Here is a 23,781-nt window from a genome sequence, read left to right as displayed (position 1 = left end):
ATATGTATCTATATATAATGAGATGTGTATGGGGTTCTATATGTATCTATATATAATGAGATGTGTTTGGGGTTCTATCTGTATCTATATATAATGAGATGTGTTTGGGGTTCTATCTGTATCTATATATAATGAGATGTGTATAGGGTTCTATATGTATCTATATATAATGAGATGTGTTTGGGGTTCTATATGTATCTATATATAATGAGATGTGTATGGGGTTCTATATGTATCTATATATAATGAGATGTGTATGGGGTTCTATATGTATCTATATATAATGAGATGTGTATGGGGTTCTATATGTATCTATATATAATGAGATGTGTATTGGGTTCTATCTGTATCTATATATAATGAGATGTGTATTGGGTTCTATCTGTATCTATATATAATGAGATGTGTATAGGGTTCTATATGTATCTATATATAATGAGATGTGTATGGGGGTTCTATCTGTATCTATATATAATGAGATGTGTATGGGGTTCTATATGTATCTATATATAATGAGATGTGTATGGGGTTTCTATCTGTATCTATATATAATGAGATGTGTATGGGGTTCTATCTGTATCTATATATAATGAGATGTGTTTGGGGTTCTATATGTATCTATATATAATGAGATGTGTATGTGTTTCTATCTGTATCTATATATAATGAGATGTGTTTGGGGTTCTATCTGTATCTATATATAATGAGATGTGTATGGGGGTTCTATCTGTATCTATATATAATGAGATGTGTATGGGGTTCTATCTGTATCTATATATAATGAGATGTGTATGGGGTTCTATATGTATCTATATATAATGAGATGTGTATGGGGTTCTATCTGTATCTATATATAATGAGATGTGTATGGGGTTCTATATGTATCTATATATAATGAGATGTGTATGGGGTTCTATCTGTATCTATATATAATGAGATGTGTATGAGGTTCTATATGTATCTATATATAATGAGATGTGTATGGGGTTCTATCTGTATCTATATATAATGAGATGTGTATGGGGTTCTATATGTATCTATATATAATGAGATGTGTATGGGGTTCTATCTGTATCTATATATAATGAGATGTGTATGAGGTTCTATATGTATCTATATATAATGAGATGTGTATGGGGTTCTATCTGTATCTATATATAATGAGATGTGTATGGGGTTCTATATGTATCTATATATAATGAGATGTGTATGAGGTTCTATATGTATCTATATATAATGAGATGTGTATGAGGTTCTATATGTATCTATATATAATGAGATGTGTTTGGGGTTCTATCTGTATCTATATATAATGAGATGTGTATGGGGTTCTATATGTATCTATATATAATGAGATGTGTATGGGGTTCTATCTGTATCCATATATAATGAGATGTGTATGGGGTTCTATATGTATCTATATATAATGAGATGTGTATGAGGTTCTATATGTATCTATATATAATGAGATGTGTTTGGGGTTCTATCTGTATCTATATATAATGAGATGTGTATGGGGTTCTATATGTATCTATATATAATGAGATGTGTATGGGGTTCTATCTGTATCTATATATAATGAGATGTGTATGGGGTTCTATCTGTATCTATATATAATGAGATGTGTATGGGGTTCTATCTGTATCTATATATAATGAGATGTGTTTGGGGTTCTATCTGTATCTATATATAATGAGATGTGTATGGGGTTCTATCTGTATCTATATATAATGAGATGTGTTTGGGGTTCTATATGTATCTATATATAATGAGATGTGTTTGGGGTTCTATATGTATCTATATATAATGAGATGTGTATAGGGTTCTATATGTATCTATATATAATGAGATGTGTATAGGGTTCTATATGTATCTATATATAATGAGATGTGTATAGGGTTCTATATGTATCTATATATAATGAGATGTGTTTGGGGTTCTATCTGTATCTATATATAATGAGATGTGTATGGGGTTCTATATGTATCTATATATAATGAGATGTGTTTGGGGTTCTATATGTATCTATATATAATGAGATGTGTATGGGGTTCTATCTGTATCTATATATAATGAGATGTGTATGGGGTTCTATCTGTATCTATATATAATGAGATGTGTTTGGGGTTCTATATGTATCTATATATAATGATATGTGTTTGGGGTTCTATATGTATCTATATATAATGAGATGTGTATGAGGTTCTATATGTATCTATATATAATGAGATGTGTATGGGGTTCTATATGTATCTATATATAATGAGATGTGTATGGGGTTCTATATGTATCTATATATAATGAGATGTGCATGAGGTTCTATATGTATCTATATATAATGAGATGTGTATAGTGTTCTATATGTATCTATATATAATGAGATGTGTATGGGGTTCTATATGTATCTATATATCATGAGATGTGTTTGGGGTTCTATATGTATCTATATATAATGAGATGTGTTTGGGGTTCTATATGTATCTATATATAATGAGATGTGTGTAGGGTTCTATATGTATCTATATATAATGAGATGTGTTTGGGGTTCTATATGTATCTATATATAATGAGATGTGTATGGGGTTCTATCTGTATCTATATATAATGAGATGTGTATGGGGTTCTATATGTATCTATATATAATGAGATGTGTATGGGGTTCTATATGTATCTATATATAATGAGATGTGTATGGGGTTCTATCTGTATCTATATATAATGAGATGTGTATGGGGTTCTATATATATCTATATATAATGAGATGTGTATGGGGTTCTATATGTATCTATATATAATGAGATGTGTATGGGGTTCTATCTGTATCTATATATAATGAGATGTGTATGGGGTTCTATCTGTATCTATATATAATGAGATGTGTATGGGGTTCTATATGTATCTATATATAATGAGATGTGTATGGGGTTCTATATGTATCTATATATAATGAGATGTGTATGGGGTTCTATCTGTATCTATATATAATGAGATGTGTATGGGGTTCTATATGTATCTATATATAATGAGATGTGTATGGGGTTCTATATGTATCTATATATAATGAGATGTGTATGGGGTTCTATCTGTATCTATATATAATGAGATGTGTATGGGGTTCTATATGTATCTATATATAATGAGATGTGTATGGGGTTCTATATGTATCTATATATAATGAGATGTGTTTGGGGTTCTATATGTATCTATATATAATGAGATGTGTATGGGGTTCTATATGTATCTATATATAATGAGATGTGTATGGGGTTCTATATGTATCTATATATAATGAGATGTGTTTGGGGTTCTATATGTATCTATATATAATGAGATGTGTATGAGGTTCTATCTGTATCTATATATAATGAGATGTGTATAGGGTTCTATATGTATCTATATATAATGAGATGTGTATAGGGTTCTATATGTATCTATATATAATGAGATGTGTATAGGGTTCTATATGTATCTATATATAATGAGATGTGTATAGGGTTCTATATGTATCTATATATAATGAGATGTGTATGAGGTTCTATATGTATCTATATATAATGAGATGTGTATGGGGTTCTATATGTATCTATATATAATGAGATGTGTATGGGGTTCTATATGTATCTATATATAATGAGATGTGTATGGGGTTCTATGTGTATCTATATATAATGAGATGTGTATGGGGTTCTATATGTATCTATATATAATGAGATGTGTATAGGGTTCTATATGTATCTATATATAATGAGATGTGTTTGGGGTTCTATATGTATCTATATATAATGAGATGTGTATGAGGTTCTATATGTATCTATATATAATGAGATGTGTATGGGTTTCTATATGTATCTATATATAATGAGATGTGTATGAGGTTCTATATGTATCTATATATAATGAGATGTGTATAGGGTTCTATATGTATCTATATATAATGAGATGTGTTTGGGGTTCTATATGTATCTATATATAATGAGATGTGTATGAGGTTCTATATGTATCTATATATAATGAGATGTGTTTGGGGTTCTATATGTATCTATATATAATGAGATGTGTTTGGGGTTCTATATGTATCTATATATAATGAGATGTGTATGAGGTTCTATCTGTATCTATATATAATGAGATGTGTATAGGGTTCTATATGTATCTATATATAATGAGATGTGTATAGGGTTCTATATGTATCTATATATAATGAGATGTGTATAGGGTTCTATATGTATCTATATATAATGAGATGTGTATAGGGTTCTATATGTATCTATATATAATGAGATGTGTATGAGGTTCTATATGTATCTATATATAATGAGATGTGTATGGGGTTCTATATGTATCTATATATAATGAGATGTGTATGGGGTTCTATATGTATCTATATATAATGAGATGTGTATGGGGTTCTATATGTATCTATATATAATGAGATGTGTATGGGGTTCTATATGTATCTATATATAATGAGATGTGTATGGGGTTCTATATGTATCTATATATAATGAGATGTGTATGGGGTTCTATATGTATCTATATATAATGATATGTGTATAGGGTTCTATATGTATCTATATATAATGAGATGTGTATGAGGTTCTATATGTATCTATATATAATGAGATGTGTATGGGGTTCTATATGTATCTATATATAATGAGATGTGTATGGGGTTCTATATGTATCTATATATAATGAGATGTGTATGAGGTTCTATATGTATCTATATATAATGAGATGTGTATGGGGTTCTATATGTATCTATATATAATGAGATGTGTATGGGGTTCTATATGTATCTATATATAATGAGACGTGTATGGGGGTTCTATATGTATCTATATATAATGAGATGTGTATGGGGTTCTATATGTATCTATATATAATGAGATGTGTATTGGGTTCTATCTGTATCTATATATAATGAGATGTGTATAGGGTTCTATCTGTATCTATATATAATGAGATGTGTATGGGGTTCTATATGTATCTATATATAATGAGATGTGTATGGGGTTCTATCTGTATCTATATATAATGAGATGTGTATGGGGTTCTATATGTATCTATATATAATGAGATGTGTATGAGGTTCTATATGTATCTATATATAATGAGATGTGTATAGTGTTCTGTATGTATCTATATATAATGAGATGTGTATGGGGTTCTATATGTATCTATATATAATGAGATGTGTATGAGGTTCTATATGTATCTATATATAATGAGATGTGTATTGGGTTCTATCTGTATCTATATATAATGAGATGTGTATAGGGTTCTATCTGTATCTATATATAATGAGATGTGTATGGGGTTCTATATGTATCTATATATAATGAGATGTGTTTGGGGTTCTATATGTATCTACATATAATGAGATGTGTATGGGGTTCTATATGTATCTATATATAATGAGATGTGTATGGGGTTCTATATGTATCTATATACAATGAGATGTGTATAGGGTTCTATCTGTATCTATATATAATGAGATGTGTATGGGGTTCTATATGTATCTATATATAATGAGATGTGTATGGGGTTCTATATGTATCTATATATAATGAGATGTGTATAGGGTTCTATATGTATCTATATATAATGAGATGTGTATAGGGTTCTATATGTATCTATATATAATGAGATGTGTATGGGGTTCTATATGTATCTATATATAATGAGATGTGTATAGGGTTCTATATGTATCTATATATAATGAGATGTGTATGGGGTTCTATATGTATCTATATATAATGAGATGTGTATGGGGTTCTATATGTATCTATATATAATGAGATGTGTATGGGGTTCTATCTGTATCTATATATAATGAGATGTGTATGGGGTTCTATATGTATCCATATATAATGAGATGTGTATAGGGTTCTATATGTATCTATATATAATGAGATGTGTATAGGGTTCTATCTGTATCTATATATAATGAGATGTGTTTGGGGTTCTATATGTATCTATATATAATGAGATGTGTTTGGGGTTCTATATGTATCTATATATAATGAGATGTGTTTGGGGTTCTATATATAATGAACTATGTATAGGGTTCTATATGTATCTATAAATGTTGGGATATACAAACCCCAGTAACACTATGAATTATACAAGGTTTAGCTCAGTAAGCGAAGGTGATCCCACTTTCAGTGAGAGACCAAATGCTTTGATCAGAAGAATATTCCCGTCACTTGCTGTACGAACTCTCGACTGTTTCCCCACCTTTGCGGAGAGACTGAATCTCATTACCCTTTAACCGGCAGCCAGTCTCGTGGCAAAGTGAAATGCAGAATTTGTAATCAGCCTTTATGAGTTTCCATTGCAGGAAATTCGAGTGTGACTGGAGGGGAAGTTCAGAGACAGCAATAAAACGATAAGGTCATGATGCAAAGGTTGGGATAACAAGGTGATTGGCACCAACTCCCTTCTCCCTCAGAGGCATTTACTTATCGAGTTCCTTCCCAGGGATTATCAGAAACAAAAGGTTGATGCTGCGAGGATTTCGATTCAGTGACTGGGACGTCCCATTCTTTATTTACTGACCTGTGGGGAGAATATTCTGCGACCTCCAGGCCAATGGGGTCAAGCCTCACATTTCATGGCACTCGAAACTTGCTTATCATCCTGTTCGCAGCCCTTCAGCTGCACGGTGTGGCGGGGGAGTGGTGCTCGATAACCCGGGGTATAGTGTGCTCTTCATATCACACCGCAGAAATACAAGTGCGTTGTTTGTAAGTTATTCGTAGTAAAAGATTATTTCTCTCTTCCTTTAGCTTGTTGTGTTCCACATGAACGAGTTCAGGTGGACGAGAATAACCCAGTGGGATTTGTCTTCACGAATGTAACGATAAACAAGGCTCCGCTTGTAATCCTCAACCAGTCTAGACTCGCTGTCGTTGGAAACACTCTGCAGCTCATCGAATCGCTTGATTATGAGGTAATTATCAGACAGGAGAAAGTGAAAACGGAGCAAGCCTTCGAATCAGTCGTAACGTTCCCATCTCTGGGTGAGTAGGTTCAGGGCTCTATCCCCCACTCCAGACAGACCCGGGGAGTGGAGACCGGAGCTCCAGACGGTCCCGGGGAGTGGAGACCGGAGCTCCAGCCTATCCAGGGGAGTGGAGACCGGAGCTCCAGACGGTCCCGGGGAGCGGAGACTGGAGCTCCAGACAGTCCCGGGGAGCGGAGACTGGAGCTCCAGACTATCCCGGGAGTGGAGACCGGAGCTCCAGACAATCCCGGGGAGTGGAGACTGGAGCTCCAGACAGTCCCGGGGAGCGGAGACCAGAGCCAAAGACGGTCCCGGTGAGCGGAGACCGGAGCTCCAGACGGTCCCGGGGTGTGGAGACCGGAGCTCCAGACAGTCCCGGGGAGCGGAGACCGGAGCTCCAGACGGTCCCGGGGAGCGGAGACCGGAGCTCCAGACGGTCCCAGGGAGTGGAGACCACTTCTCCAGACAGTCCCGGGGAGTGGAGATCGGAGCCACAGACAGTCCCGGGGTGCGGAGACTGAAGCTCCAGACTATCCCAGGGAGTGGAGACCGGAGCCCCAGACAATCCCGGGGAGTGGAGACCGGAGCTCCAGACAGTCCGAGGGAGCGGAGACCGGAGCCCCAGACTATCCCGGGGAGAGGAGACCGGAGCTCCAGACAGTCCGAGGGAGCGGAGACCGGAGCCCCAGACAGTCCCGGGGAGAGGAGACCGGAGCTTCAGACAGTCCTGGGGAGGGAGTGGAGACCGGAGCTCCAGACAGTCCCGGGGAGCGGAGACCGGAGCTCCAGACTATCCAAGGGAGTGGAGACCGGAGCCACAGACAATCCCGGGGAGTGGAGACCGGAGCTCCAGACAGTCCGTGGGAGCGGAGACCGGAGCCCCAGACTATCCCGGGGAGAGGAGACCGGAGCTTCAGACAGCCCTGGGGAGGGAGTGGAGACCGGAGCTCCAGACAGTCCCGGGGAGCGGAGACCGGAGCTCCAGACAGTCCCGGGGAGCAGAGACCGGAGCTCCAGACAGTCCCGGGGAGTGGAGACCGGAGCTCCAGACAGTCCCGGGGAGCGGAGACCGGAGCTCCAGACAGTCCCGGGGAGTGGAGACCGGAGCCCCAGACAGTCCCGGGGAGTGGAGACCGGAGCCCCAGACAGTCCCGGGGAGTGGAGACCGGAGCCCCAGACAGTCCCGGGGAGTGGAGACCGGAGCTCCAGACAGTCCCGGGGAGTGGAGACCGGAGCTCCAGACAGTTCCGGGGAGTGGAGACTGGAGCTCCAGACAGTCCCGGGGAGTGGAGACCGGAGCTCCAGACAGTCCCGGGGAGTGGAGACCGGAGCTCCAGACAGTCCCGGGGAGTGGAGACCGGAGCTCCAGACAGTCCCGGGGAGTGGAGACCGGAGCTCCAGACAGTCCCGGGGAGTGGAGACCTGAGCTGCAGACAGTCCCGGGGAGTGGAGACCAGTGCTCCAGACAGTCCTGGGGAGTGGAGACCGGAGCTCCAGACAGTCCCGGGGAGGGAGTGGAGACCGGAGCTCCAGACAGTCCCAGGGAGTGGAGACCAGTGCTCCAGACAGTCCCGGAGAGTGGAGACCTGAGCTCCAGACAGTCCTGGGGAGGGAGTGGAGACCGGAGCCCCAGACGGTCCCGGGGAGTGGAGACCGGAGCTCCAGACAGTCCCGGGGAGTGGAGACCGGAGCTCCAGACAGTCCCGGGGAGTGGAGACCGGAGCTCCAGACAGTGCTGGGGAGTGGAGACCTGAGCTCCAGACAGTCCCGGGGAGGGAATGGAGACCGGAGCTCCAGACAGTCCCGGGGAGCGGAGACCGGAGCTCCAGACAGCCCTGGGGAGGGAGTGGAGACCGGAGCTCCAGACTATCCCAGGGAGTGGAGACCGGAGCTCCAGACAGTCCTGGGGAGGGAGTGGAGACCGGAGCTCCAGACTATCCCAGGGAGTGGAGACCGGAGCTCCAGACAGTCCCGGGGAGTGGAGACCGGAGCTCCAGACGGTCCCGGGGAGCGGAGACCGGAGCTCCCTACAATCCCGGGGAGTGGAGACTGGAGCTCCAGACAGTCCCGGGGAGTGGAGACCGGAGCTCCAGACAGTCCCAGGGTGCGGAGACCGGAGCCCCAGACAATCCCGGGGAGTGGAGACCGGAGCTCCAGACAGTCCGAGGGAGCGGAGACCGGAGCTCCAGACAGTCCCGGGGAGTGGAGACCGGAGCTCCAGACAGTCCCGGGGAGCGGAGACCGGAGCTCCAGACAGTCCCGGGGAGTGGAGACCGGAGCCCCAGACAGTCCCGGGGAGTGGAGACCGGAGCCCCAGACAGTCCCGGGGAGTGGAGACCTGAGCTCCAGACAGTCCCGGGGAGTGGAGACCGGAGCCCCAGTCAGTCCCGGGGAGGGGAGACCTGAGCTCCAGACAGTCCAGGGGAGTGGAGACCTGAGCTGCAGACAGTCCCGGGGAGTGGAGACCTGAGCTGCAGACAGTCCCGGGGAGTGGAGACCGGAGCTCCAGACAGTCCCGGGGAGCGGAGACCGGAGCTCCAGACGGTCCCGGGGAGCGGAGACCGGAGCTCCAGACAGTCCTGGGGAGGGAGTGGAGACCGGAGCTCCAGACGGTCCCGGGGAGCGGAGACCGGAGCTCCAGACAATCCCGGGGAGTGGAGACTGGAGCTCCAGACAGTCCCGGGGAGTGGAGACCGGAGCTCCAGACAGTCCCGGGGAGCGGAGACCGGAGCTCCAGACAGTCCCGGGGAGCGGAGACCGGAGCTCCAGACAGTCCCAGGGAGCGGAGACCGGAGCTCCAGACAGTCCCGGGGAGTGGAGACTGGAGCTCCAGACAGTCCCGGGGAGGGAGTGGAGACCGGAGCTCCAGACAGTCCCGGGGAGTGGAGACCGGAGCTCCAGACAGTCCTGGGGAGGGAGTGGAGACCGGAGCTCCAGACAGTCCCGGGGAATGGAGACCGGAGCCCCAGACTATCCCGGGGAGAGGAAACCGGAGCTCCAGACAGTCCCGGGGAGGGGAGACCTGAGCTCCAGACAGTCCTGGGGAGTGGAGACCGGAGCTCCAGACTATCCCGTGGAGTGGTGACCGGAGCTCCAGACAGTCCCGGGGAGTGGAGACCGGAGCCCCAGACGGTCCCAGGGAGTGGAGACCACTTCTCCAGACAGTCCCGGGGTGTGGAGACCGGAGCCCCAGACAGTCCCGGGGTGCGGAGAACAGAGCCCCAGACAGTCACGGGGAGTGGAGACCGGAGCCCCAGACAGTCCTGGGGAGTGGAGATCAGAGCTCCAGACAGTCCTGGGGAGTGGAGAACAGAGCCCCAGACAGTCCCAGGGAGTGGAGACCACTTCTCCAGACAGTCCCGGGGAGCAGAGACCGGAGCCCCAGACAGTCCCGGGGAGTGGAGACCGGAGCTCCAGACAGTCCTGGGGAGTGGAGATCGGAGCTCCAGACAGTCCCGGGGAGTGGAGACCGGAGCTCCAGACAGTCCCGGGGAGTGGAGACCGGAGCTCCAGACAGTCCTGGGGAGTGGAGATCGGAGCTCCAGACAGTCCTGGGGAGTGGAGATCGGAGCTCCAGACATTCCCGGGGAATGGAGACCGGAGCCACAGACAGTCCCGGGGAGTGGAGACCGGAGCCACAGACAGTCCCGGGGAATGGAGTCCGGAGCTCCAGACAGTCCCGGGGTGCGGAGACTGAAGCTCCAGACTATCCCAGGGAGTGGAGACCGGAGCCCCAGACAATCCCGGGGAGTGGAGACCGGAGCTCTAGACAGTCCCAGGGAGCGGAGACCGGAGCCCCAGACTATCCCGGGGAGAGGAGACCGGAGCTCCAGACAGTCCTGGGGAGGGAGTGGAGACCTGAGCTCCAGACAGTCCTGGGGAGTGGAGACCGGAGCTCCAGACAGTCCCAGGGAGGGGAGACCTGAGCTCCAGACAGTCCTGGGGAGTGGAGACCTGAGCTGCAGACTATCCCGGGGAGTGGAGACCTGAGCTCCAGACAGTCCCGGGGAGGGAGTGGAGACCGGAGCTCCAGACAGTCCCGGGGAGTGGAGACCGGATCTCCAGACAGTCCCGGGGAGGGGAGACTGGAGCTCCAGACAGTCCCGGGGAGTGGAGACTGGAGCTCCAGACAGTCCTGGGGAGTGGAGATCAGAGCTCCAGACAGTCCTGGGGAGTGGAGACCGGAGCCCCAGACGGTCCCAGGGAGTGGAGACCACTTCTCCAGACAGTCCCGGGGAGCAGAGACCGGAGCCCCAGACAGTCCCGGGGAGTGGAGACCGGAGCTCCAGACAGTCCTGGGGAGTGGAGATCGGAGCTCCAGACAGTCCTGGGGAGTGGAGATCGGAGCTCCAGACATTCCCGGGGATTGGAGACCGGAGCCACAGACAGTCCCGGGGAGTGGAGACCGGAGCCACAGACAGTCCCGGGGAATGGAGTCCGGAGCTCCAGACAGTCCCGGGGTGCGGAGACTGAAGCTCCAGACTATCCCAGGGAGTGGAGACCGGAGCCCCAGACAGTCCCGGGGAGTGGAGACCGGAGCCACAGACAGTCCCGGGGAATGGAGTCCGGAGCTCCAGACAGTCCCGGGGTGCAGAGACTGAAGCTCCAGACAGTCCCGGGGAGTGGAGACCGGAGCCCCAGACAATCCCGGGGAGTGGAGACCGGAGCTCCAGACAGTCCCAGGGAGCGGAGACCGGAGCCCCAGACTATCCCGGGGAGAGGAGACCGGAGCTCCAGACAGTCCTGGGGAGTGGAGACCAGAGCTCCAGACAGTCCTGGGGAGGGAGTGGAGACCGGAGCTCCAGACAGTCCCGGGGAGTGGAGACCGGAGCTCCAGACAGTCCCGGGGAGTGGAGACCTGAGCTCCAGACAGTCCTGGGGAGTGGAGACCAGAGCTCCAGACAGTCCTGGGGAGGGAGTGGAGACCGGAGCTCCAGACAGTCCCGGGGAGTGGAGACCGGAGCTCCAGACAGTCCCAGGGAGGGGAGACCTGAGCTCCAGACAGTCCTGGGGAGTGGAGACCTGAGCTGCAGACTATCCCGGGGAGTGGAGACCTGAGCTCCAGACAGTCCCGGGGAGGGAGTGGAGACCGGAGCTCCAGACTATCCCAGGGAGTGGAGACCGGAGCTCCAGACAGTCCCGGGGAGGGAGTGGAGACCTGAGCTCCAGACAATCCTGGGGAGGGAGTGGAGACCTGAGCTCCAGACAGTCCCGGGGAGGGAGTGGAGACCGGAGCCCCAGACGGTCCCGGGGAGCGGAGACCGGAGCTCCAGACAGTCCTGGGGAGGGAGTGGAGACCGGAGCCCCAGACGGTCCCGGGGAGCGGAGACCGGAGCCCCAGACAGTCCCGGTGAGTGGAGACCGGAGCTCCAGACAGTCCCGGGGAGCGGAGACCGGAGCTCCAGACAGTCCCGGGGAGCGGAGACCGGAGCCCCAGACAGTCCCGGTGAGTGGAGACCGGAGCTCCAGACAGTCCCGGGGAGTGGAGACCGGAGCTCCAGACAGTCCTGGGGAGGGAGTGGAGACCGGAGCCCCAGACGGTCCCGGGGAGCGGAGACCGGAGCCCCAGACAGTCCCGGTGAGTGGAGACCGGAGCTCCAGACAGTCCCGGGGAGCGGAGACCGGAGCTCCAGACAGTCCCGGGGAGTGGAGACCGGAGCCCCAGACGGTCCCGGTGAGTGGAGACCGGAGCTCCAGACAGTCCCGGGGAGCGGAGACCGGAGCTCCAGACAGTCCCGGGGAGAGGAGACCGGAGCTCCAGACAGTCCCGGGAAGGGAGTGGAGACCGGAGCTCCAGACAGTCCTGGGGAACGGAGGCCGGAGCTCCAGACAGTCCTGGGCAACGGAGGCCGGAGATCCAGACAGTCCCGGGGAGCGGAGGCCGGAGCCCCAGACAGTCCTGGGGAACGGAGGCCGGAGATCCAGACAATCCTGGGGAGTGGAGACCGGAGATCCAGACAGTCCCGGGGAGCGGAGACCGGAGCTCCAGACAGTCCCGGGGAGCGGAGACCGGAGCTCCAGACGGTCCCGGGGAGCGGAGACCGGAGCTCCAGACGGTCCCGGGGAGCGGAGACCGGAGCTCCAGACGTTTCCGGGGAGCGGAGACCGGAGCTCCAGACGGTCCCGGGGAGCGGAGACCGGAGCTCCAGACGGTCCCGGTGAGTGGAGACCGGAGCTCCAGACAGTCCCGGGGAGCGGAGACCGGAGCTCCAGACAGTCCCGGGGAGAGGAGACCGGAGCTCCAGACAGTCCCGGGAAGGGAGTGGAGACCGGAGCTCCAGACAGTCCTGGGGAACGGAGGCCGGAGCTCCAGACAGTCCTGGGCAACGGAGGCCGGAGATCCAGACAGTCCCGGGGAGCGGAGGCCGGAGCCCCAGACAGTCCTGGGGAACGGAGGCCGGAGATCCAGACAATCCTGGGGAGTGGAGACCGGAGATCCAGACAGTCCCGGGGAGCGGAGACCGGAGCTCCAGACAGTCCCGGGGAGCGGAGACCGGAGCTCCAGACGGTCCCGGGGAGCGGAGACCGGAGCTCCAGACGGTCCCGGGGAGCGGAGACCGGAGCTCCAGACGTTTCCGGGGAGCGGAGACCGGAGCTCCAGACGGTCCCGGGGAGCGGAGACCGGAGCTCCAGACGGTCCCGGGGAGTGGAGACCGGAGCTCCAGACGGTCCCGGGGAGTGGAGACCGGAGCTCCAGACAGTCCCGGGGAGTGGAGACCGGAGCTCCAGGCAGTCCTGGGGAGTGGAGACCGGAGCTCCAGACGGTCCCGGGGAGTGGAGACCGGAGCTCCAGGCAGTCCTGGGGAGTGGAGACCGGAGCTCCAGGCGGTCCCGGGGAGTGGAGACCGGAGCTCCAGACAGTCCTGGGGAACGGAGACCGGAGCTCCAGACAGTCCCGGGGAGGGGAGACCGGAGCTCCAGACAGTCCCGGGGAGCGGAGACCGGAGCCCCAGACTATCCCGGGGAACGGAGACCGGAGCTCCAGACAGTCCCGGGGAGCGGAGACCGGAGCTCCAGACAGTCCCGGGGAGCGGAGACCGGAGCTCCAGACAGTCCCGGGGAGCGGAGACCGGAGCTCCAGACAGTCCCGGGGAGTGGAGACCGGAGCCCCAGACAGTCCCGGGGAGCGGAGTCCGGAGCTCCAGACAGTACCGGGGAGTGAATTCTGGGTTTACTTCCAGTGGGGTAGCTTTCTGTCACTGACCGCCCTCTCCTGCAAGCTCTGTGTCACCTACTGAACCTCAAAGATATGAAGGTGACAGAGAGCTGGTCAATATCACAGTTCCAGGTTACCTGCGATTCAGCCCATTGCATCGAAAGTATCGAGAGAGGAAAGTTTTAACAAAGATTCTGTTGGTAAATATAACAACCACAGATGGAGACACAGATCCTGACCTCTGTCCAATGACCCCTGGGGGGGCGGGTGAGTTCTGTGGAGTTTGGGGGTGTTTCTGATGGAACAACTGAGATTGCAGGTGATTTGATGGAGATGTTTAAAATGATGAAGACATGGGACAGAATGGACAGAAACAAACTGTTTGAGGATCCACAACGAGGAGACATCGGTATAAAATCAAATGCAAGCGATTTAAGAAAACATATTTCACGAGTAAATGTTTAAAGGGTCTGCCAAGTTCCCACGATGGCGGCAGGAAGGGCGCGGCCGCCATGTTGGATAAGGCGCTGGTGTCTGGAGCGCACTCCGTTAATTTACTCAGATAAAGGCCCGGCTCTTCTTGCAGTTCCGACGCTCGATTGGCCCAGCACTTCCCTCGCTGCGAGCTGGAGTCGCTCAGCACAAGTCCAGGGCGCAAATCGGCAGGAGGGTCCCCCGAACCCCCGCACCCCACCGATCCCCCTCGACCGGTACCCCCACAGCCCCCCTCACTGATTACCCCCCACCGATTCCCCCCCCACCGATCCTCCCCACTGATTCCCCCCCACCGATTCCCCCCCACCGATTCCCCCCCCACCGATTCCCCCCCCACCGATTCCCCCCCACCGATTCCCCCCCACCGATTCCCCCCCCACCGATCCTCCCCACCGATTACCCCCCCACCGATCCTCCCCACCGATCCCCCTCTACCGGTACCCCCACTCCCCCCTCACCGATCCCCCTCCACCCATCCCCCCACTCCCTCCCTCACCGATCCCCCTCCACCCATCCCCCCACTCCCTCCCCACCGATCCCCCTCCACCCATCCCCCCACTCCCCCCCTCACCGATCCCCCTCCACCCATCCCCCCACTCCCCCCCTCACTGATCCCCCTCCACCCATCCTCCCACTCCCCTCCCCAGCGATCCCCCTCCCCACCGATCCCCCTCAACCCATCCCCCCCCCTCACCGATCCCCCTCCACCGATCCCCCCACCCCCCTCACCGAACCCCCACTCCCCCCCCACCGATCCCCCCCCACCGAGTCCCTCCCCACCGACTCCCCCCATGATCCCCCCACGATCCCCCCCCACCGATTCCCCCCACCGATTCCCTCCCCACCGATTCCCCCCACCGATTCCCTCCCCACCGATTTCCCCCCGACCGATTTCCCCCCCACCGATTTCCCCCCCATGATCCCTCCCCACCGATTTCCTCCCCACCCATTCCCCACCCCACGGATCCCCCCAACAATCCCTCCACTGATCCCCCCCCACCGATTCCCCCCCACCGATCCCCCCCACGATCCCACCCCCACCGATTCCCCCCCACTGATTCCCCCCCACCGATTCCCCCCCCACTGATTCCCCCCCACCGATTCCCCCCCACCGATTCCCCCCCACCGATTCCCCCCCACCGATTCCCCCCCACCGATTCCCCCCCCACCGATCCCCCCCACCGATCCTCCTCACCGATCCCCCCCACCGATCCCCCCCACCGATTCCCCCCCCATCGATTCCCCCCCACCGATTCCCCCCCACCGATCCCCCCCACCGATTCCCCCCCCATCGATTCCCCCCCACCGATTCCCCCCCACCGATTCCTCCCCACCGATTCCCCCCACCGATCCCCCTCTACCGGTACCCCACTTCCCCCCCCAACCGATCCCCCCCACCGATCCCCCCCACCGATCCCCCCCCCACCGATTCCCCCCCCCACCGATTCCCCCCCCACCGATTCCCCCCCACCGATTCCCCCCCCACCGATTCCCCCCCCACCGATTCCCCCCCACCGATTCCCCCCCCACCGATTCCCCCCCCACCGATTCCCCCCCACCGATTCCCCCCCCACTGATTCCCCCCCACCGATCCCCCCCCCACCGATTCCCCCCCCACCGATTCCCCCCCACCGATTCCCCCCCCACTGATTCCCCCCCACCGATTCCCCCCCACCGATTCCCCCCCACTGATTCCCCCCCATCGATTCCCCCCCCACCGATCCTCCTCGCCGATCCCCCCCACCGATTCCCCCCCCACCGATTCCCCCCCACCGATCCCCCCCATGATCCCACCCCCACCGATTCCCCCCCCACCGATTCCCCCCCACCGATTCCCTCCCCACCGATTCCCCCCCACCGATTCCCCCCCACCGATTCCCCCCCACCGATTCCCCCCCACGATCCCACCCCCACCGATTCCCCCCCCACCGATTCCCCCCCACCGAATCCCCCCCACCGATTCCACCCCCCACCGATTCCCCCCCACCGATTCCCTCCCCACCGATTCCCCCCCACCGATTCCCTCCCCACCAATTCCCCCCCCACCGATTCCCCCCCCACCGATCCCCTCCTCCCACCGATCCCCTCCCACCGATTCCGCTCCCACGATCCCTCCCACGATCCCCCACACTGATCCCCCCGATACCGATTCCCCCCACGATCCCCCTCCCCACCTATCCCCCCCACGATCCCCCCCGACCGATCCCCCCGACACTGATCCCCCCCACCAATCCCCCCGACACTGATCCCCACCACCGATCCCCTCTCCCCACCGATCCTCCCCACGGATACCCCCAACGATCCCCCGACACTGGTTCCCCCCACGATCCCCCCTCCCCACCAATTCCCCCCACCGATCGCCCCTCCCCACCGATCCCCCCCACCGATTCCACCCCAGTGATTGCCCGCCCACCGATTCTCCCAGACCCAACGCTCACCACCCCCGCATTGATCCCCCGTCACCGATCCCTGAAAATGTATCTCAAACGGTAATTTTGTGTGTTAGCAGCAATCTGTTTCTTGGAATGACAGATAAAGAGAGGAAAGAAAAATCTCACTTTTAATATTTTGATCTTCATGTGCCCGATGTTTTTTGACAGAGTTTGGAGACTCCTGTGATCTTCGTCAAATTAAAATGTGGCCCATTGGCGGTACGTTAACTCTTCTATTAATCAGAATGTGACCCATTGGTGGTACGTTAACTCTTCTATTAATTAGAATGTGACCCATTGGCGGTACGTTAACTCTTCTATTAATCAGAATGTGACCCATTGGCGGTACGTTAACTCTTCTATTAATCAGAATGTGACCCATTGGTGGTACGTTAACTCTTCTATTAATTAGAATGTGACCCATTGGTGGTACGTTAACTCTTCTATTAATTAGAATGTGACCCATTGGAGGTACGTTAACTCTTCTATTAATTAGAATGTGTCCCATTGACGGTACGTTAAATCTTCTATTAATCAGAATGTGTCCCATTGGCGGTACGTTAACTCTTCTATTAATTAGAATGTGTCCCATTGACGGTACGTTAAATCTTCTATTAATTAGAATGTGACCCATTGGCGGTACGTTAACTCTTCTATTAATTAGAATGTGACCCATTGGCGGTACGTTAACTCATCTATTAATTAGAATGTGACCCATTGGCGGTACGTTAAATCTTCTATTAATTAGAATGTGACCCATTGGCGGTACGTTAACTCATCTATTAATTAGAATGTGTCCCATTGGCGGTACGTTAACTCTTCTATTAATTAGAATGTGACCCATTGGCGGTACGTTAACTCTTCTATTAATTAGAATGTGTCCCATTGGCGGTACGTTAACTCTTCTATTAATTAGAATGTGACCCATTGGCGGTACGTTAACTCTTCTATTAATCAGAATGTGTCCCATTGGCGGTACGTTAACTCTTCTATTAATTAGAATGTGACCCATTGGCGGTACGTTAACTCTTCTATTAATCAGAATGTGACCCATTGGCGGTACGTTAACTCTTCTATTAATTAGAATGTGTCCCATTGACGGTACGTTAACTCTTCTATTAATTAGAATGTGTCCCATTGGCGGTACGTTAACTCTTCTATTAATTAGAATGTGACCCATTGGCGGTACGTTAACTCTTCTATTAATCAGAATGTGACCCATTGGCGGTACGTTAACTCTTCTATTAATTAGAATGTGACCCATTGGCGGTACGTTAACTCTTCTATTAATCACAATGTGACCCATTGGCGGTACGTTAACTCTTCTATTAATCAGAATGTGACCCATTGGTGGTACGTTAACTCTTCTATTAATCAGAATGTGACCCATTGGCGGTACGTTAACTCTTCTATTAATCAGAATGTGTCCCATTGGCGGTACGTTAACTCTTCTATTAATCAGAATGTGACCCATTGGCGGTACGTTAACTCTTCTATTAATTAGAATGTGTCCCATTGGCGGTACGTTAACTCTTCTATTAATCAGAATGTGACCCATTGGCGGTACGTTAACTCTTCTATTAATCAGAATGTGACCCATTGGCGGTACGTTAACTCTTCTATTAATTAGAATGTGTCCCATTGGCGGTACGTTAACTCTTCTATTAATCAGAATGTGACCCATTGGCGGTACGTTAACTCTTCTATTAATTAGAATGTGACCCATTGGCGGTACGTTAACTCTTCTATTAATTAGAATGTGACCCATTGACGGTACGTTAACTCTTCTATTAATCAGAATGTGACCCATTGGCGGTACGTTAACTCTTCTATTAATTAGAATGTGTCCCATTGGCGGTACGTTAACTCTTCTATTAATTAGAATGAGACCCATTGGCGGTACGTTAACTCATCTATTAATTAGAATGTGACCCATTGGCGGTACGTTAAATCTTCTATTAATTAGAATGTGACCCATTGGCGGTACGTTAACTCATCTATTAATCAGAATGTGACCCATTGGCGGTACGTTAACTCTTCTATTAATTAGAATGTGTCCCATTGGCGGTACGTTAACTCTTCTATTAATTAGAATGTGACCCATTGGCGGTACGTTAACTCTTCTATTAATTAGAATGTGACCCATTGGCGGTACGTTAACTCTTCTATTAATCAGAATGTGACCCATTGGCGGTACGTTAACTCTTCTATTAATCAGAATGTGACCCATTGGCGGTACGTTAACTCTTCTATTAATCAGAATGTGACCCATTGGCGGTACGTTAACTCTTCTATTAATCAGAATGTGACCCATTGGCGGTACGTTAACTCTTCTATTAATCAGAATGTGACCCATTGGCGGTACGTTAACTCTTCTATTAATTAGAATGTGACCCATTGGCGGTACGTTAACTCTTCTATTAATTAGAATGTGTCCCATTGGCGGTACGTTAACTCTTCTATTAATTAGAATGTGTCCCATTGGCGGTACGTTAACTCTTCTATTAATTAGAATGTGTCCCATTGGCGGTACGTTAACTCATCTATTAATTAGAATGTGACCCATTGACGGTACGTTAACTCTTCTATTAATTAGAATGTGTCCCATTGGCGGTACGTTAACTCTTCTATTAATTAGAATGTGTCCCATTGGCGGTACGTTAACTCTTCTATTAATTAGAATGTGACCCATTGGCGGTACGTTAACTCTTCTATTAATTAGAATGTGTCCCATTGGCGGTACGTTAACTCTTCTATTAATCAGAATGTGTCCCATTGGCGGTACGTTAACTCTTCTATTAATTAGAATGTGTCCCATTGGCGGTACGTTAACTCATCTATTAATTAGAATGTGACCCATTGACGGTACGTTAACTCTTCTATTAATTAGAATGTGACCCATTGACGGTACGTTAACTCTTCTATTAATTAGAATGTGACCCATTGGCGGTACGTTAACTCTTCTATTAATCAGAATGTGTCCCATTGGCGGTACGTTAACTCTTCTATTAATCAGAATGTGTCCCATTGGCGGTACGTTAACTCTTCTATTAATTAGAATGTGTCCCATTGGCGGTACGTTAACTCTTCTATTAATTAGAATGTGACCCATTGGCGGTACGTTAACTCTTCTATTAATCAGAATGTGTCCCATTGGCGGTACGTTAACTCTTCTATTAATCAGAATGTGTCCCATTGGCGGTACGTTAACTCTTCTATTAATTAGAATGTGTCCCATTGGCGGTACGTTAACTCTTCTATTAATCAGAATGTGTCCCATTGGCGGTACGTTAACTCTTCTATTAATCAGAATGTGACCCATTGGCGGTACGTTAACTCTTCTATTAATTAGAATGTGACCCATTGGCGGTACGTTAACTCTTCTATTAATCAGAATGTGACCCATTGGCGGTACGTTAACTCTTCTATTAATCAGAATGTGACCCATTGGCGGTACGTTAACTCTTCTATTAATTAGAATGTGACCCATTTGCGTTAAATTAACTCTTCTTTTCGTTAGTGAGGCTCTGATTGAATTCTGTACAATATGAAAACACCCTACAGTCGCCATAAAGTCAATTTGACAGCACGCAATAATGAAGACGTATTTAATCATCGAATCATTGAATCTTCCAGCACGGATGGAGGCCATTCGGCCCATCTTCCCTGTGCCAGCTCTTTGAAACAGCTCTCCAATTAGTCCCACGACCCTGCTCTCTCCCCAAGAGCTCTGTAAATTTTTTCCCCTCAAGTATTTCTCCAATTCCCTTTCGACAGTTATTGTTGAATCTGCTTCCACCGCCCTTTCAGGCAGCGCATTCCAGATCATAACAAATCGCTGCATGGAAAATGTTTCCTCATGTCGCCTCTTGTTCTTTTGCCAATTACCTTCAATCTGTGTCCTCTGGTTATCGACCCTCCTGCCACTGGAAACAGTCTCTCCTTATTTACTCTATCAAAACCTCTCATGATTTTGAACCCCTCTCTCAAATCTCGCCTTGACCTTCTCTGCTCTAAGGAGAACAATCCCAGCTTCTCCAGTCTCTCCACATAACTGAAGTCCCTCATCCCTGGTACCGTTCAGTAAATCTCCTCTGCACCCTCTCCAAGGACTTGACATCCTTCCTAAAGTGCGGTGCCCAGAATTGGACACAATACTCCAGCTGGGGCCTAACCAGTGTTTTCTGAAAGTTTCGCATAACTTCCATGCTTTTGCATTCTAACCCTCTATTAATAAATCCCAGGATCCCGTATGCTTTTTAAACAGCCTTCTCAACTTGTCCAGCCACCTTCAAAGATTTGTGCATACACCCCCCCACCGGGTCTCTCTGTTCCTGCACCCTCTTTAAAATTGTACCATAATGATATATGTCGCGCATAAACTTTGAGGTTGTAATTAAAAGGGAAGAAAAGACTGGGGGGGGAGTTCGAAAGGAATTCACCTTCGTTCTCGCTTGCGTGAAGGGTAAACACCGGCATGGACCGGTGGGGCCGAATGGCCTGTTTTGGTGCTGTAATTTCTCTGTGTTTGTCCTCGCCCTTTAAGCAAAACCTTGAATGCAGCTGAGTAACCCGAGGGCACTGCCCCTTTAATAGAGCAAGCTCTGTCAGAAGCTTTAATTGTTAAAGCCCGAGAATTTCACAGATTAGTTTTTGACAAGAAACATACTAAATATTGAAGCCTCTGCTTGATTGAAATCTGACGTGATTCTATAATTACTTCTTATTGATAGGAACCCCTGACGTTGCAAATTGAGGTCATTAATGTCAATGACAACCCTCCCACGTTTCCAAAGAAAGAATTGAATTTAAGCATTAGTGAGGTAAGATAACTATTTCATTTATTTTTTCATTTATTGTAACACAATATTTGCACATGGCTAAAACGGGCACTTAAACGTCAAATATGGCGGGCAGCGTGCACTCAGTCCACGCCGGAAGTGCACTGCCCGCCATATTGGTCAAGGCTCCAGTGAAGGCGTCCAGGGCCGGGGCCTGAAACAAGCAAAGGACCTGCCGCATAAACCAATAGGGGGCCCAACGCCAGCCTGAGGCCCCCTTCCCAAAATTGAGGTGCCCTGAACACAGCCTGTGCCGGTTCTGCTGCATTCAGGATATCCAGGCCCACAGGGCAGGGCACCAGGGGAAGGGTCAAGGCCCACAGGGCAGGGCACCAGGGGAAGGGTCAAGGCCCACAGGGCAGGGCACCAGGGGAAGGGTCAAGGCCCACAGGGCAGGGCACCAGGGGAAGGGCCCAGTCTCACAGGACAGGGCACCAGGGGAAGGGTCAAGGTCCACAGGGCAGGGCACCAGGGGAAGGGCCCAGTCTCACATGACAGGGCACCAGGGGAAGGGCCAGTCTCACAGTGCAGGGCACCAGGGGAAGGGCCCAGGCCCACAGGGCAGGGCACCAGGGGAAGGGTCAAGGCCCACAGGACAGGGCACCAGGGGAAGGGCCCAGGCCCACAGGGCAGGGCACCAGGGGAAGGGTCAAGGCCCACAGGGCAGGGCACCAGGGGAAGGGCCCAGTCTCACAGGACAGGGCACCAGGGGAAGGGCCAGTCTCACAGGACAGGGCACCAGGGGAAGGGCCCAGTCTCACAGGGCAGGGCACCAGGGGAAGGGCCCAGGCCCACAGGGCAGGGCACCAGGGGAAGGGCCCAGGCCCACAGGGCACCAACATTGAAAGTAGATGAGATGAATCAGGAAGTATTGGCCAAGTGACACCAAGCCTGAGTTTTAAAAGCCTGGCTTTGGGAGGTGGGGTAACTGGGGGGGGCGGGGAGGAGCAGTTCTGTCGTTTTCAGGGAAATGAATGAATTGAAGTGAACGATTATGTGATGAGTTTAGAATTCAACACAGTGCGAGAACGGGGAGCAGGAAGAGTGCGAGCCAGTGCCTGAGACTGATAGATTATTGTTACTTCAGGGTATTAAGGGGTATGGAGAGAAGGAGGGTCAATGGAGTTGAGGTACAGATCAGCCATGAGCCACTGGGATGGCGGAGCAGGTTCGAAGGGCTGAACGGCCTCCTCCTGTTGCTGTGGGACAGGCCCGAGGGGGCTGAACGGCCTCCTCCTGTTCCTGTGGGACAGGCCCGAGGGGGCTGAACGGCCTCCTCCTGTTCCTGTGCTCCACGGTGCATTTGGAACTTTGGAGGGTCAAGACAAGATAATTAACGATAAATTAATCTTCATGTAAATATCAGCTTGCCCATTTGTGCTCCACTTTTTACATCTTTCCTTCTTTGTTTCTTGAAGTCCTTTCCTGTGGGCGAAATCTGGGAAACAGTGAGAGCAAACGATCTCGATGGTGACCCGATCTTCTACAGCTTGGATCCAACCACAGTAAGTCTCGCTCGGGCAGTGCCTCCCATTCCAGTGTCGTACGGGACTCATTTAACAGATGTGACACTGTGTTTTACGTAGGATGGAGCAGAATACTTCGATCTAAAGACTCAAAACACGCCCGCAATTATTCTGAGCAAAACAATAGATTACGAGGAGGCAAAGAAGTTAAAGTTGATTTTACTCGCAAAGGTGAGAGCTCGACGCACATCACACACCGAGACTTTGAAGGGTTTGTGAGAGTTCAAGCGGTCGGACGGTCGGGGGGTCGGGGGGTCGGAGGGGGGAGGATCGGGGTCGGGGGATCGCGGTCGGGGGTCGGGGGGTCCGCCCTCGGGAGTGG

At 50.4% G+C, this 23,781-nt stretch overlaps 1 protein-coding gene across 4 annotated transcripts in view; it reads left to right on the top strand.

Moving 5' to 3' along the window:
- Positions 1 to 6,335: 6,335 nt before the first annotated feature.
- Positions 6,336 to 23,781, top strand: part of LOC137328099 (cadherin-related family member 5-like) — an 84,773-nt gene continuing 67,327 nt past the window's right edge. For 3 of the 4 annotated variants that reach the window (XM_067994278.1, XM_067994275.1, XM_067994274.1), the window contains exons 1-6: positions 6,337 to 6,700; positions 6,792 to 6,955; positions 17,261 to 17,311; positions 21,826 to 21,915; positions 23,352 to 23,438; positions 23,520 to 23,630. In XM_067994278.1, the coding sequence (XP_067850379.1) occupies positions 6,595 to 6,700; positions 6,792 to 6,955; positions 17,261 to 17,311; positions 21,826 to 21,915; positions 23,352 to 23,438; positions 23,520 to 23,630 (609 nt within the window). In that variant the 5' untranslated portion in view covers positions 6,337 to 6,594. Of the gene's footprint in view, positions 6,701 to 6,791; positions 6,956 to 17,260; positions 17,312 to 21,825; positions 21,916 to 23,351; positions 23,439 to 23,519; positions 23,631 to 23,781 lie in introns of all 4 variants that reach the window. The other variant, XM_067994276.1, reaches the window with a different exon arrangement.

This window comes from Heptranchias perlo, chromosome 12 (genome assembly GCF_035084215.1).
Source record: "Heptranchias perlo isolate sHepPer1 chromosome 12, sHepPer1.hap1, whole genome shotgun sequence".
Classification (NCBI taxonomy): domain Eukaryota; kingdom Metazoa; phylum Chordata; class Chondrichthyes; order Hexanchiformes; family Hexanchidae; genus Heptranchias; species Heptranchias perlo.
This window is presented reverse-complemented; position numbering and strand designations above follow the sequence as displayed.